The 13636-nt window shown below is 38.1% G+C and overlaps 1 protein-coding gene across 1 annotated transcript; it reads left to right on the top strand.

Annotated features, from left to right (window-relative positions):
• Positions 1 to 4943: 4943 nt before the first annotated feature.
• Positions 4944 to 11990, top strand: LOC144629334 (uncharacterized). The gene is made up of 5 exons (XM_078487600.1): positions 4944 to 4995; positions 6404 to 6797; positions 7975 to 8059; positions 11198 to 11267; positions 11876 to 11990. Exons 2-5 carry the CDS (start codon positions 6577 to 6579, stop codon positions 11926 to 11928), a joined length of 429 nt encoding a protein of 142 aa, XP_078343726.1. The 5' UTR covers positions 4944 to 4995; positions 6404 to 6576; the 3' UTR covers positions 11929 to 11990.
• Positions 11991 to 13636: the final 1646 nt, after the last annotated feature.

The raw sequence follows: 13636 nt of genomic DNA, 5'->3' as shown, positions 1-13636 counted from the left end.
AAGAGCAACGAAAGGGGTCACTTGATCAATGACTGCTCTACAGGTGTTATTTCTAGAGTTTTACAAAATCAACCGAAAACAGCAAAAAAGAGGAAACTTCTGAAGAACTCCAAAATTTCCGAGAGCTATTCTGGCATGTTTACCATGTATTTTATTTTTAAAATCATTTCAGAAAATCCGAATATTTTTGCCTACAGTGGTAAGCACCACACTTCCCAAGGGATAAATATGCGAAGAGTAATAGAGCGTTTTCACGTGACGTCACATTTTTCGCGGGAAATTTGAGACGCCATATTGGTGTTCCACTTTTCCATCATGGCGGTATATTCCCTCTCGGATTATGTGAACAACCTCGATCCCCACGTAAAGAAACCTACTCTGATGAGATTTCTTGTGTTGGAATGGATCCTGCAATAATTCCGGATAAAACATACGATCGTGTCGAATCATGTCGAATCATGTCGAATCTATGGATTTGCTGTCGTTTTGAGTGCTAGAAACCGGCTATTACAGTAAGGACAAATCTTTCAGAAGTTCACACGGGCGTATAATCAACTTATTCAGGATTTGTAAATAGCGTTAAAGAGTATAAAATAGGCAAAAAGTTCATCGTTTTCGGAAAGGTTAGGGATTCACAAAGAATGAACGATTCAAATGTTATGCTTTCGATAATAACCGAGCAAAATGGCTCGCATGTCACAAGAGTTCTGTTTTACATCGAGACATGAAATCAAAATAGGATCGCCGGAATAAAAGAAAAACTTTCATGTTGTGGCTTTAAGTTTGATTCGGCCTTTCTCTGTTTCTATTGTTTCAAGGAGCAGAAACATATCAACAACTTGTCAGCCAACTTCGATAATTTGCAGCAAATGTTGTCTGAGTTAGTATATTTGCCTTCCTGGGATTAAGCTAAAAGTTGACCAAAATTGTTTGCCCAATGTTTAAATACCAGGTTATTCATTTATTTTCCAACCCAGTCTTTCAAATGCTGGGTAGTTGGTTTTTGTATCAAGGCAGATCATTCAGTTATTTACAACTAGTCCCGGCCTGAACTCACAAAAACAACAGATGACTTCGAGGCTCTATGGGTAGAAATGCAAAATGGATCTCAAAGAAACATGATCTGTAGTGTGATTTATCTGCACCCAAATGGTTATATACAAAACTATATGACTAATCGTAACTCTACAGTTGACAAGATTCATAGGAAGGATAAGTTCTGCATTACCTTGGGAGATTTCAATCTAGATCTCCTTAAATTGGATTCTCACGCAGATACAGAAAACTTTTTAAATACCTTAGGGGTTCTCTAGTTTTCAACCACACATTTTATAACCCACCCGAATTACTGACCACTCAGAAACATCTCACCTCAAGTGGAAATCTTGTTTATGATCTTACTGATCATCTACCTAACTTCCTAATTGTAAAAAAAATATATTCTTCTCTTCCCAATAATATTAAGATCTAATAATGAGACGGTTTTTATTTTTATGAATCTGCTCTAATTCAAGATATCCAGTGATCCTAATGTAATGTTTAATTCCTTTTACACTAGAATCTCAGAAATAATTGTTGTTCATGCCCCTATCAAGCAACTTTCTAAACGTGAATCTAAAATGAAATCCAAACCATGGACAACTGCATTAAGCGACTCAATTAGCATTACTTAAGTACTTATTATCATTCAAAATTTAAACTTTTAGGAATGGGCATAACCACTTGCTAAAAGTGAGTAAAAATAACTATAAAAATAATCACTTCCATGTAAATAAGTCTGATTCCAAGAAAGTCGACTGGAAGGGGATAAGACAACTTGTCAACCTTAGATGCAGATCTGGATGTACTCCCACTAAATGACTTGTTGACGATGCTAAAAATAATGATCCTAAGGGACCGGTCATTATTTATGAGAGGGGGGAGGGAGGGAAAAATATGTTGGAAGGATTAAAATTTCTGTAAGGCCCCCCCTCCAGGCCTTGTAAGTAGCAAGTGACCCCCCCTTCTTTATTAAATATTTACGTGATGACCCCCCCCCACCCCCTCACCTCATATCTCCCTTTATATGCCTTAAGTAATTATTAAATGCATGTTACATACAATTTTAATTGCACACTTGTTCTGATGCACAAAGGCTGGATCAACACTTGGTCAGCCAAGGCTTCTTTGCTATACTGGATACTCTTATATGGATACTCTTCCAGCAAGAGGACAAATTTTGGATGAGTTATGTGTATGGTAAACATACCTAATTATTAACTCCTTAACTTTGGAAAAGTGATAGTTTTTACAAATTATGCTCTCGTGGTGAACACATATGTAATAACCATGCAAAATATAATTCTTTTCCAATGATTTTCCTAAAGTTGTAAATGAACTACTTTCTTGTTGTTATATCATGTTTTATTACTTCTTGGGCTATTGCAGTGATAATCATTTTGTAAAAAGAAATAATTTCAGTCAAACCAGATATTAAAGCAGATAGGTCTGGATTCTTTATTTTACTAAAATTTGAGATAACAATGGAGTTTAGAGTGCAAACAGTATTTCTGTGAAATACAAATCACTAAAGTTGTACATAATAGTGGAGTTTAAACAAAAGAAAACAATAGAAATAGCATAAAATTATACAATTTAGCATCACTGTTTCACTCATAGTGTTTGCACTTTTCTATTTAACTGTTTTACCCACATCAAACTGCTGATCCCCCCCTAAACTTCTTTATAAAAAAATTTAGCCCCCCCCCCCCTCTTGCCACTCTGAAATAGCCTTGACCCCCCTTCTTTTTTCCCTCCCCCCTCTACATAAATAATGACCGGTCCCTAAGTCAATGGAAAAATTAACCTGAACAGACGCACGGCAAAATGAAATCTATTTGTTTTATATAATAACACAAGACTTCAGCACACTTCTGTGTGGGCAATGCTGCCGTACCGATGAGCTAAGTTGTTTTGATTTCACTATTAAGTTTTCGTTAACACGAAGCATTGTTAATCCGATTGAAAAAACATAAAAATGGTCAATTGAAAGTCAATGAAAAAACTAACCTTTATTCCGATTTGGAAAGTTGTTTAAATCTGTAAGCATTAACCGAAGCGTTCAACCGCAATTCGTTTGTTTTCCGTGGCGTCGTCCAACTGTACAACATCGGTCAAACTTTCATACAGATTTCGGATAATTTCTCGAATAATTCACTGTCTTCTTCAAGCTTGTTTCGCCCAGTTAAATGCTTCGAAAGGTGAACGATGCTTGGTGTATTGTTTCTCACTGAAGATTTGTAATTAAGCTGAACTTTTTTGCTTTGTTGTGGTCCCGCAAGTTTGAAAAACTTTGCCGACAACTCTGATTTGGACTATGAACTCTGATCACGCGCGCGAGTCACACCACCGCGTGACGTCATCCATGTGTCTGTACTCTGATAGATCATAAGTAAGAACCAATCAAAATGCGCGTAGCCGAATTCAGGTTATTATATAATTATGCTTTTAACACTTTCTTTGTTCATATTGGATATTTTTTGGCTAAGAGTGTTCGTAGAGTAAATAAATCCCCCCTTCAGTATCTCACACCTTCATCTCAGGATAATTTCTTTCTATTTCCCATAACAACTGGAAATTTCGAATAACAAAATGTTTTGTGAAACATTTGAGAATAAAAATAAGCGATAGGAAAATAGAACGACGTTTCGATGACGCCATGTCATCATTATCAAGTTAAAATTATAATACGGAGTTCATGCTTATATAGTGATCTAGGGTGTGATAACATATTAGCATATTAAGATTTTAAATAAACAGTTTAGCACGCACAGAATCTGATTGCGTGTTAAGTTTCGGCTTTATGTTTCTTATAAAGAGCATTTCGTAAATTAAACAGTCCAACTTCGTGCGGCATTTCTTTAAAACAGAAAACTGGAAAAGCGAGGGCAAGATGCCTGCTTTCTATAGACACGTACATCGGACTGATCAGGGACCCTGGGGACTATAAAAGATAAACTGGAGGTGATACCCCCACCTTCCCCACCTTCCTGGCTATGCCCAAAATTCCCCCTTGTCACGCTAGCCTGTGTGCGGGCTGGCGTTCGCGCTTGAACTCCCCTTCTCCCTTTCCCTTCGAACGCCGGCCACACAGGCTATTGTCACGCCAGCATGAACACCGCGTGACCTTCTTGACCACTGCTACAGGTTTATAAAGTAACCGAATCATTGATAAAACTGAATTTCCAGCCCTCCAGTCGCAGAATGTCGTACGAATAGGGATACACTCTTTTATTATAAAAGAATATTGTTTTCCGGCCCATGCTGAATATTCTTATATTTCTGCCGATTTTAGGCTGAAAACATCCTTATGAATAACAGAATGTATTGGGCTGTCAATTCCAAGTGTTGGTGTCAAGATCTGTATCTGTTACATTTTGCATTGTGCATGTGCTTCATCCGTTTTCCGTTGCAGCCAACGAGGTCAAGGTGTCGCGTCGCTTGGCTAGTGCTGGTTTTAATCGTTTTATTGGCTAGTTTTGCCGTTTAGAGAAAGGAAAAATTTTATGCAGTTTAGTTAAAAAGATACAATTGTAATGTATTTACAAATTTTCAACACACAAAATTATATTTCATCAAAATCTCAGCCTCGGTTTTATTCTTAAAATATTCTTAAAATTTCGCAAATCGATATTCTTATAAAATATATTCTTATATATGAAAAAGAGTGTTTGATTAAAGGAGGAAATCACAGCTTTGAATAGTCAGTTACAGTCGTAAATAGTACGTAGAAAGATTAGACAGGCTTAAAGTTATGGCCGATCATGTGTTTGATGTCTTTCATATCTTTGTCTCGCGCGAAGCAAAAATTGCCGTGCGCGTGAATTTGCGTCACATACCCGATATAATTATAATACCGTAAACCACAAGATTTCCCCGGATCAGGCATTTCAAGGGATGCCATTGATCAGCACGTTTGTGACTGAGGGAAGCAGTTTAGTTCAGGCGGGAGTTTAGGTTAGTATGTGTTGATGTTTCCCTCGTCCAATTCTCACCTTTATAGTAAGTTATTTTCACTTCATATGATCCAGGGCGAAATTTGGTCAAAAATGTTAAATTTATCCGATCACTGAAATCAAAACTCTGTGCAGTCGAACGTAAGCGGAAGTACTGAAATCCATGTTGTAATAACTCTCATTCTTAACAAACCAGGCAAGATTAATATATCGACTCTGTAATGTCAGAAAATTCATATCAGCCGGCGTTAGTGTATACCATTTTTGTTCGAAGGTTCCGCGGTTTGCGAGTCCTTGTTCGTCGCGCTGCTGCAATTGTCGAGTAAGCACTTCACAAGCATATGGCATGATGTGAAAGTGAAACTGGTCATTAAGGGAAGTCCCCGGCAGTTAATTCGCCCTTTTGAAAGGGATTTTCTGACCCTGTTCTGTCACGAAGCTTATATTTTAGCTAATACCGTTAATAGTATTTTATATGTCAATGAAACGTTTTCCATGTTTTCCACGTCTTTGTTTATCACCATGCGGTTGTCTAGATAAACGCTAATAAAGGCTAACCATCCGAGTCTTACAATTGTGCGAGGTAGAGAGGCGTGCGAGGCGAGCCGTGCAGGGCATGCGACTGATGCGAGGCATGCGAGGTGATGCAGCGAGGCATGCGAGGCATGCGAAACAAAAATTCCTACTCCAAATAAAAAGGCTAACCGCAAGCTTCTAAGCTAACTGTAGGCTAATCGGAGTGCTATTTAGGCTAACCGGAGTGCCATTCAGTAACCAAAGTGCCATGTAGGCATCGCATGCTTCGCTGCCTGCACTTTGTGACAACCCTAACCTTCCTATGAGGCCAAGTTAGGGGGGTCTTTATGTCCCTCGTCTGAATTTCAAACCTTTTCACGTCGCAATTTCACAAGGTTCGCATGTCGCTGTCGGAATTTCGAATTCGTCCATAGCCACTGATAGCTGATAGGAAATGGTTGAATCCGGCCGACCAAAGTGCATAACAGAAAATAATGTGTGCTCGTAACTCTGTCGCCAAAATATTATCTATTCATGGATCTCTCAATTGAATTTGTTTGCTCTTCAGGAGCAGGAACCGCGGAAACCATCATTTAAGATGGTAGAGCTAGACGCGTTTTGTTACTTTTAAGTAGTAAAGTTTATACATTATCAATGTCATCTAGAGCCCTAAAAAATCAACCAAAGCTAAAAAGTGGTACGGCTATAGCCCAACCCTACCAGCCTCCCCTTACGCGGTTCCTGAATAGTGTTCTTTTTCAGAAGGAAAACAGTGTAAGATTTGTTCTCGGAGGTTGTTTTCCTAAAGCTTGTGTCACTTACTGACTAATGTCTTTTTGTAATATATGATTAGTTAAAATTGTTCTCACCCAAGTCAACATTTGTATTTGCAGAGTCATGGAATATACAAGACCTTCTCTTGAGATGAATATGGAGCTTTCACGAAATGCATTGATCTTTACGATTAAAATTTATGACAGGGCCTTGGCGGGACGAACACTTGGTGCAATAGGTGCAATAGGTGCAGTTGGAGTTGTTGGCGGCTTGGTATATTTTTATCGTGCAAATGCGGGAGCGAGTTAACAATGCAATCGCGCAAGCCTTTGAAGCATTTGGTCGGGCTCTAAACTTCAGAGAAGGTTCGGTTGTCTTTGAATTTGTTTATGATGCAACCTTGTCTCAAAAGATGTTCTGGAATGACTTTACCGCCGCAGTAAGCCAAAGAGTGAAATGTGCTTTTCAAGGAATAGGATTCCCGCCTGAACAATTGGAAGTGACAGGGACATGGTATGATATTTAACAATTAGACTACGAGCCCGAGTTTTCTATGAGCAAATAGTCAACGAGGCGCAGCCGAGTTGACTATCGCTCATAGAAAACGAGGGCGAGTAGTCTAATTGTTTTAGTAGAAACTCTAAAGGATTGCAGTCTAAAACCTACAATATTGTGCACTTTAAAGACAAAAATCTAGAAAATTTACCGCTTAAAGAGCTACGCGCGCGCGCGACTGTTTTCTATCGGCGAATAGAAGTCAGTGGGAGAACCAATCAGATTCACGGATTTCCAATAGAACACAGCTGAGTTTCTACTAAACCGTATTATAACCCACCGATTAATTTTCCCGCGCGCTCTTTTGACAAAACACATCGCGTTGTACGAAATCGGACGACGGGTACCAGACAATATACCCCGACCGATTTTTAATCAAATTACAGTGTTAAAAAAGTACTTAAACCGATCAACTTGCATTTATTTTAACCGCATTTGCGGTCTTTCTCTATTTACCGGCGACGGAGCACGTTGTAGAAATTAATCGGAGGGTTATAAAATAAATGAACACCTTTCTGACTTTCTGGTATTTTGAAGGATAATGCCCTTGGCTGAAAGATTGTCCTCAAAATTTCACAGTTGCCGTCGAAGCTTCGCTTCTTGGCCAACTGTTCATTTTTCGGATAATCTTTTAGTCTCGGGTATTATCCTCCAATATACCAGCCGCCTGAAGGGGTTTATTTACTAATTATCATAGCTCACATGTTTTGAAAAAAAAAAAAAAAAAAAAACCACAAAAACCATTTTGCCTCTTTGACGAGTGTTGGACTTTGATACAATCAAGATCAAATTTAGAAAGAATCGAAAATGCCTTTTTATTTGAAAATGGATCAAAACACTACCAGCCCACATATTTGCACCCGTTTTTAAAACAGCTGAAGATCAATTAATAACACTGACCCGAACAAACAAAACAAACAAAATGGATTGAAACCTTCCAATCACCACTAAATCCTCTTTATTCTCAGACTGGCAACTTGCAAGTCCCCCAAAACCGTGTTCTCTTACAAGCGCAGTAAAGACTATATTACGCTTTTTTAAGGAATAGATCTAGAAGTCGTGGCCTTTTGCAAATTCTCTCTCTTTAAGTTTGGTTGTCTCCTAACCCAGCTGACTGTAAACATTTCTCAACTAGGGCTACACCAGACGTCGCAGGATACATCAGGAATCTACTGTATCAGGGCTCATCTGGATTCAACGGGCCATTTGAAGTTATGAGGGTAATGCTACATTCTTTAATATTAAGGTTTAATGTGAATTGAAAAGAGCGTGATAAGTTTGTTTTGAAAAAGATTACAAGTGCTATATAATACAGTAGAACCCCGGTAACTCGAACTCGGATAACTCGAACAACCCCCCTAACTTGAACAAACTTCCATTTCCCTTGGATTTCACCCCTTGCATTTGGTTAAACGTTTTATTTTATATTGCTCATCCTGATCCACACCAAGATCCAGCTTCACATCGCTGCTGTTTGTACAAGTGGTCCTTGCATTATTCCCGAGCTATCGCACACTATCAGCCATTAAAGTTCATCACTAAACTTCTCTGATTCTGATTGCTTTCAACTGATCACGTGACGCGATAGTGTTCATCCATTTTTCCAGCTTTTTATTGGTTTAACGACCCCAGGTTATGAGCCGATATTCGGGTCGTGACTATATTTTGTAAAAGGACAAGTCAATGCGACGAACGAAGCTGAATTTGTTTAGCTGCAAGCTAGAAAATATCTCAAAAAAGGCTTTGCAGCAGACCAAACGCTCATAGTGCCTCTCTCCACCGAGGTGTATAAATGCGTATCGGCGACTTTAATGCTGGGGGGTAACCCTGTGATGGACTGTCATCACATCCATGAAAGAGTAGCAATACTCCAGTTAGTCAGGTCGCTTAGCGCAATTTTTTGGAAAAATCGTTACACGGTTGATAAAAGCACCAAATTTTGCAGAATGATTCTTTAAAGACTATTAAATAATTTTATCCGTGGCTCCACCTGAATTTTTTCTTGCAATTTGGGAAATTTGCTAAACATTTTGACTACGTACAAACGCTCCGCTACTATGCCATTTTTAATTAATGCAATGAAAGTGGGACGGAAGGAAATATTTCTCTACTCCGTAAGCAATTTGCAGTTTTATGCTTAAATGTTGTAAAAATGTGTATAAATTGAAGACATTGTTGAAGTTTTCGTGAAAAGCTTTAATTGTTAGATGCAGTATTCTAAACTTTTTATTATGGTAATTATATATGCGCTTGTAGTTTGTGGCCGGCGAGGGATGCAGAACATGCTTAATTAAAAGGCCTTGAAGAAACGAGATTACGCACAAATTTTGGTGAAGGCAGCTTCAATAACGAGCCTCTTTATGGGTACCCACAGTCTTCGATTTCTTTACAATATTTTTTGCAAATCTTCGTTTTATCTTTGTTCGTTTTTTTCGTGAAATGTGGTGAAATGCCAGAATTTAGAAATTACAGATATTTTCTGTGGTGTTTATGAGTTTTGACAGCTTAATAACGAAGTGTTCAATTTGATCACGCGAATTTAAGTCAATTTCAGATCTTCACTTCAATCTTGAGATTTTCGTTTTTTCCGCGGTGATCTTCGTGTCTTCGATTTCTTTGGAAATACCCATGCATAGAGAGGCTCAATAAAAAGAAAACACATTTTCAGCCACGTTTGGAGTCGGTTTGAGAAAGCAAATGAGCACAAGTCCCAAGCAGGCCACCCTTTTGTCTACAACACAAAGAAAAAAAATCAAAGGAATTCGATACAGAAACAAGGCCCCCATACGACTGATACAAGCGTGAACCGCCTCTGCCTGTCTACAATGACTTGAACACACGTAGATTGACGAAATGCAAGCGGATCATACAGCAGTTACACCAGCTGGTAATTTCTATTTTGTATGCCAGGGTCAGACTAACTCAGCTGAATCGTTAAAAAACGCCTAAACGCAGGTTAGGGTCACACGGCTTGAAGAAGAGTGGACAGCAGAAGCCATGTGCGAGCACTTTGATGAGGATGGAGTTGTATCCTCTGCTTGTCTGCGAAAGGTCTGTTCGCTGTTGGTGCCTTAGACAACCTTCAAAAAGCTCTTTTCTAATTGGCACCGGCACCTGTCTCCTCCAATTTCCAACTGAGAACCAACCGGCTAAAAGTATACCACAAGTTACGATTCCTACATCTGTTCCAAAAAGTTCTCTACTTTCATAATAACACCAAATCCAGTTTTTTTAGGGGAAAGGGTAGACTTGGCAGGCATTTGAAGAGAAAGCAGAAACACTTCCTTATTTAGCCTCCCGTCGGATTGAGTCCCTTGAGCCGACTGTGAGCACTTCCGAAAAACTGACCGGCTGGTTATCATCGTTTATGACAAAGAGAGTTCGTCCTTGTCCCTTAACCAAACTAGAATTTAAATTTTCTGTCTAGGATATGACATTTAATTTTTCAAGCCTTAAGCCGCCGCATTTTTTTCTTTTGTCAGTAAAAACAACTGCTCGGGATGCTAAGATTAGGGAACGGGTACTCTGATAAATGCCTGTACAAAATAGCGACGGACACCCCCTGAAAAATCTAATTGACCGCTTACGAAAGAGAACGTTGCGAAACAGCTTTTTATGAATTTATGCAAATTAGCTAAAAACGTTCTTGTTTAAATTTCAAGAAAAATAAGAAAAATTCGGATGGAGCCACAGATAAACTTAAAACAGCTTTCGAAAAGAGGCTGCATGCAAAAATTGGGACTTTTATCACAAAATCTAATCGATTGCTTACGAATGGACATTGCGGAACAGCTTTTACGAATATATGCAAATTAGCTAAAAACGTTCTGGTTTAGATTTCAAGAAAAAATAAAATAATTCGGATGGAGCCACGGATAAACTTAAATAAGATATAGAAAGGAGGCCGCATGCAAAAATTGGTGCTTTTATCACACATGTAACGATTATTACGCTAACCGACCTGACTAAGTCGCTTAATGTTACAGAAACTGGGATAATTTCCGGCTGTATGGGCCACTTGGCTAAACGTAGACTTTACCCACCCATTACATAACAAAAGCTATCCGTCACTTTTTTGTCCCCATGACGTCATGAATAAAACAAACTAATTACTGACGCCACATTGTAGCTTCCATAAGCTTTTGATTTGTACCACGTAAGCAAGATATGGCTCCTTGATTGGTTGCGGTCCGCCTTGGAACAAAATGCCCTCACTATTAATAACATGCAAAAATCATTGCTCGTGCAAAGTATTGCATGTTGAGATTTATTCATCCTCTTGGAGCAATATAAGACAGTCCACTTAAAAGAATCAATCTAATAACAATTTATGTTAATTAAATTCGTTTCTTTAACAGGGCGGACATTGTGGAACATATTGGGGAACTCCTTTTCAGCCAGGATGGCCATATGCAAATAACTTTCCTGGTGAGTTCATTTTATGTATGTTACTGACTTCCAGTTTTCTTTAGCCTGTAGTTTACTCATAACTTGTGTCTCGTTATCACACCAGAAGCGTGTTCCTTGCGCATAATCCGTTTCTATCGTCGTTTGCGTGATTGTAGAGAAAACAAACAAAGAGTATTGAGCTAAACAAAAAGCAAAAAAAACAAAAGCAAAAAACAAAACGAGGCCTTTCGGCTGCTGGACAACTCTTCACGGAAAATCCACTTTTTTAGTCATTATACCTTAACAATTAAATTGAGAAGGAATTTGGGCACTTTTGATGTCCTAATCCTTATCATGAATAAAAAAAAGATTATATCGGACAATTTCTTTTAAGGTTTATTTATATTTATGACATGAAAAAGGCGTCATGACGATGCCAAAACGTCGTCAAATTTCGCAACTTTTTTTGTTTGCTTGTTTGTCGTATTTTCATGGGAATGGAAGGAGTAATTTTCCATTTTCATTAACCGTAAAATGTTCTACACTGAAAAGAAGGAATACTTCTAATATTTAATCTCTATTAGAGAAACCTTTGAGAAGTCTGATAACTGATTTTTACTTACGTTATTTTTTTATCTGATCTTTAGGTGTAAACTATCCTGGATTTTACACCCCTGGAGGAGGCTTAGTTGCGTACTAAAATAGAATTGCCGCGTTGTTGTGTAGTGTGTTTTGTAAACGAGTCAAGCAATAATAGAAGTAGAGTTATAGTGTCCTGTGTACTGATACCCTGATAAAAACAATTAAAAGCTAGAAAGTGGAAAAGGTACACAAATTGGGATAATAGGCTTAATTCGTGTCTGTTTTCGAGGAATACCTTATGTAATATGCTTAAAATAACATCATAGGGACTGTGTCACGGATTTTAGCCAAATTTAGGCATCGAAATTGACCAAATTCGGCGAATTTATAAAAATAACCTCTTAAAACAGTAAAAGAACATTTCAATAACACAGCAAATACAAAAGAAGGAACGGATGGCCAAAAGTGAAGACGATTGAAATGGATTGCGATATGGGTTTTTGAAATATTGTTGGGCTGACCAGTTTCAAAGATAGTCTCGTTTGCTTGTAATTTTAAATTATAACGCCCGGAAGACACATTTGGTTGTAATGAAGCTATGGTTTTGTCATTTTGGATCCAATGGTTTAATTTCTCTGCAAACATTAATTTTTTATCGCAAGTATCTGGCAAAACGTAAACATATAAACGTAACTGAGCCGTGAGACAGGCCCTTTAACACTAAGCTCTTCAATGGCCCTTGCTGTAAAACACGCAGCTTTTTATATGCTTTATTGATACTCTGATAAAATAATGACTATCCAATAAGAGTGTGGGGAGGGGGTGTACTAAATTGAAGGAAGACACTTAATTGGTGTCTGTTCGTGACGAGAAACTCTCTAGCTTCCATAACCACTCGAAAAAGTTTTTGTTTAGTTTCGGACAGCATTTTTATGTATTTTTAACACCCTTCTAAACTGGCGAATCAAAATACAAAAACGTGAGAAAGGCGGATCTGACAATTGTCGGAGAACGAACACGGAACTTGACATTTCCGCCTCTCGCAGTTCTTGCAGCTTGATTGGCCAGCAAGTTCGAAATCCATTGGCAAATCGGCCAAGACTAAAAGATAATTTCTTCGTTTGCTTTGCTTCGCCTTATGGGAAAGAAAGGTCGCCATATCCGACCCTCATCCGCTTGAAAAGAACATAAATCTATCTGTGAAGAAACTTTTATGCCTGAATTGCACATGCTTACTTTTACTGTAGGCTTTTTCTTTTCTGGAAATAAGTTAATTGTTTTTGTGCAGTGGTCACTTTGCTACGAGCCAATATTCTTGCCAAGCACTTTTTGCCAAGGCAGACCTCGTTTAAGTTTTCTTTTGTACAAAATTTTGCCTTTTATGTGATAAACAAGTAAACGCAATGTGCCCTCGTTCAATTAAGGATTAATTTTACGCAAAGAAACTTTGAAAATGCGCGTGAAATTAATTTTTAATTGCCTTCGGTCCCATACAATTACATATACATATTAAGTACTCAATAACAGTATGGGAAACCTACGAGGGCACAAAGTATAGGAGGAATAGATAGAAAAATAGAAAAGCCAACGTTGAAACTACTTTGTAACCACAACCCGTTTTTGTTGTGGTTCAAAACAGTAATTATCGTTAAGTGTACCTGTTACCTGAAGTAGCCTTTTGTTAAACTTAGTTTAAGATTTCGTTCCATCCAATGGAGTTTTAGAAATTTTTATACCTTGTAATTAGTATTTGTTGGTCTAATCTCGCATCGTTTTGTTTGTTTGTCTTAAACAGAGTTGCACTCCAAAGTGTTATTTGTCTATAG

The sequence above is a fragment of the Oculina patagonica genome, chromosome 1 (genome assembly GCF_052425735.1).
Source record: "Oculina patagonica isolate OP01 chromosome 1, crgOcupat, whole genome shotgun sequence".
Classification (NCBI taxonomy): domain Eukaryota; kingdom Metazoa; phylum Cnidaria; class Anthozoa; order Scleractinia; family Oculinidae; genus Oculina; species Oculina patagonica.
The sequence above is the reverse complement of the archived record's forward strand: the minus strand, read 5'-3'. Positions and strand labels throughout refer to the sequence as shown.

Excerpts from the sequence above, each read along its gene's own strand:
- LOC144629334 (XM_078487600.1), top strand. The coding sequence starts at position 6,577 with ATGCGGGAGCGAGTTAACAATGCAATCGCGCAAGCCTTTGAAGCATTT. Across the intron at positions 6,798-7,974 it reads TTGGAAGTGACAGGGACATG|GGCTACACCAGACGTCGCAG; the intron begins GTATGATATTTA and ends TTTCTCAACTAG. Across the intron at positions 11,268-11,875 it reads ATATGCAAATAACTTTCCTG|GTGTAAACTATCCTGGATTT; the intron begins GTGAGTTCATTT and ends TCTGATCTTTAG.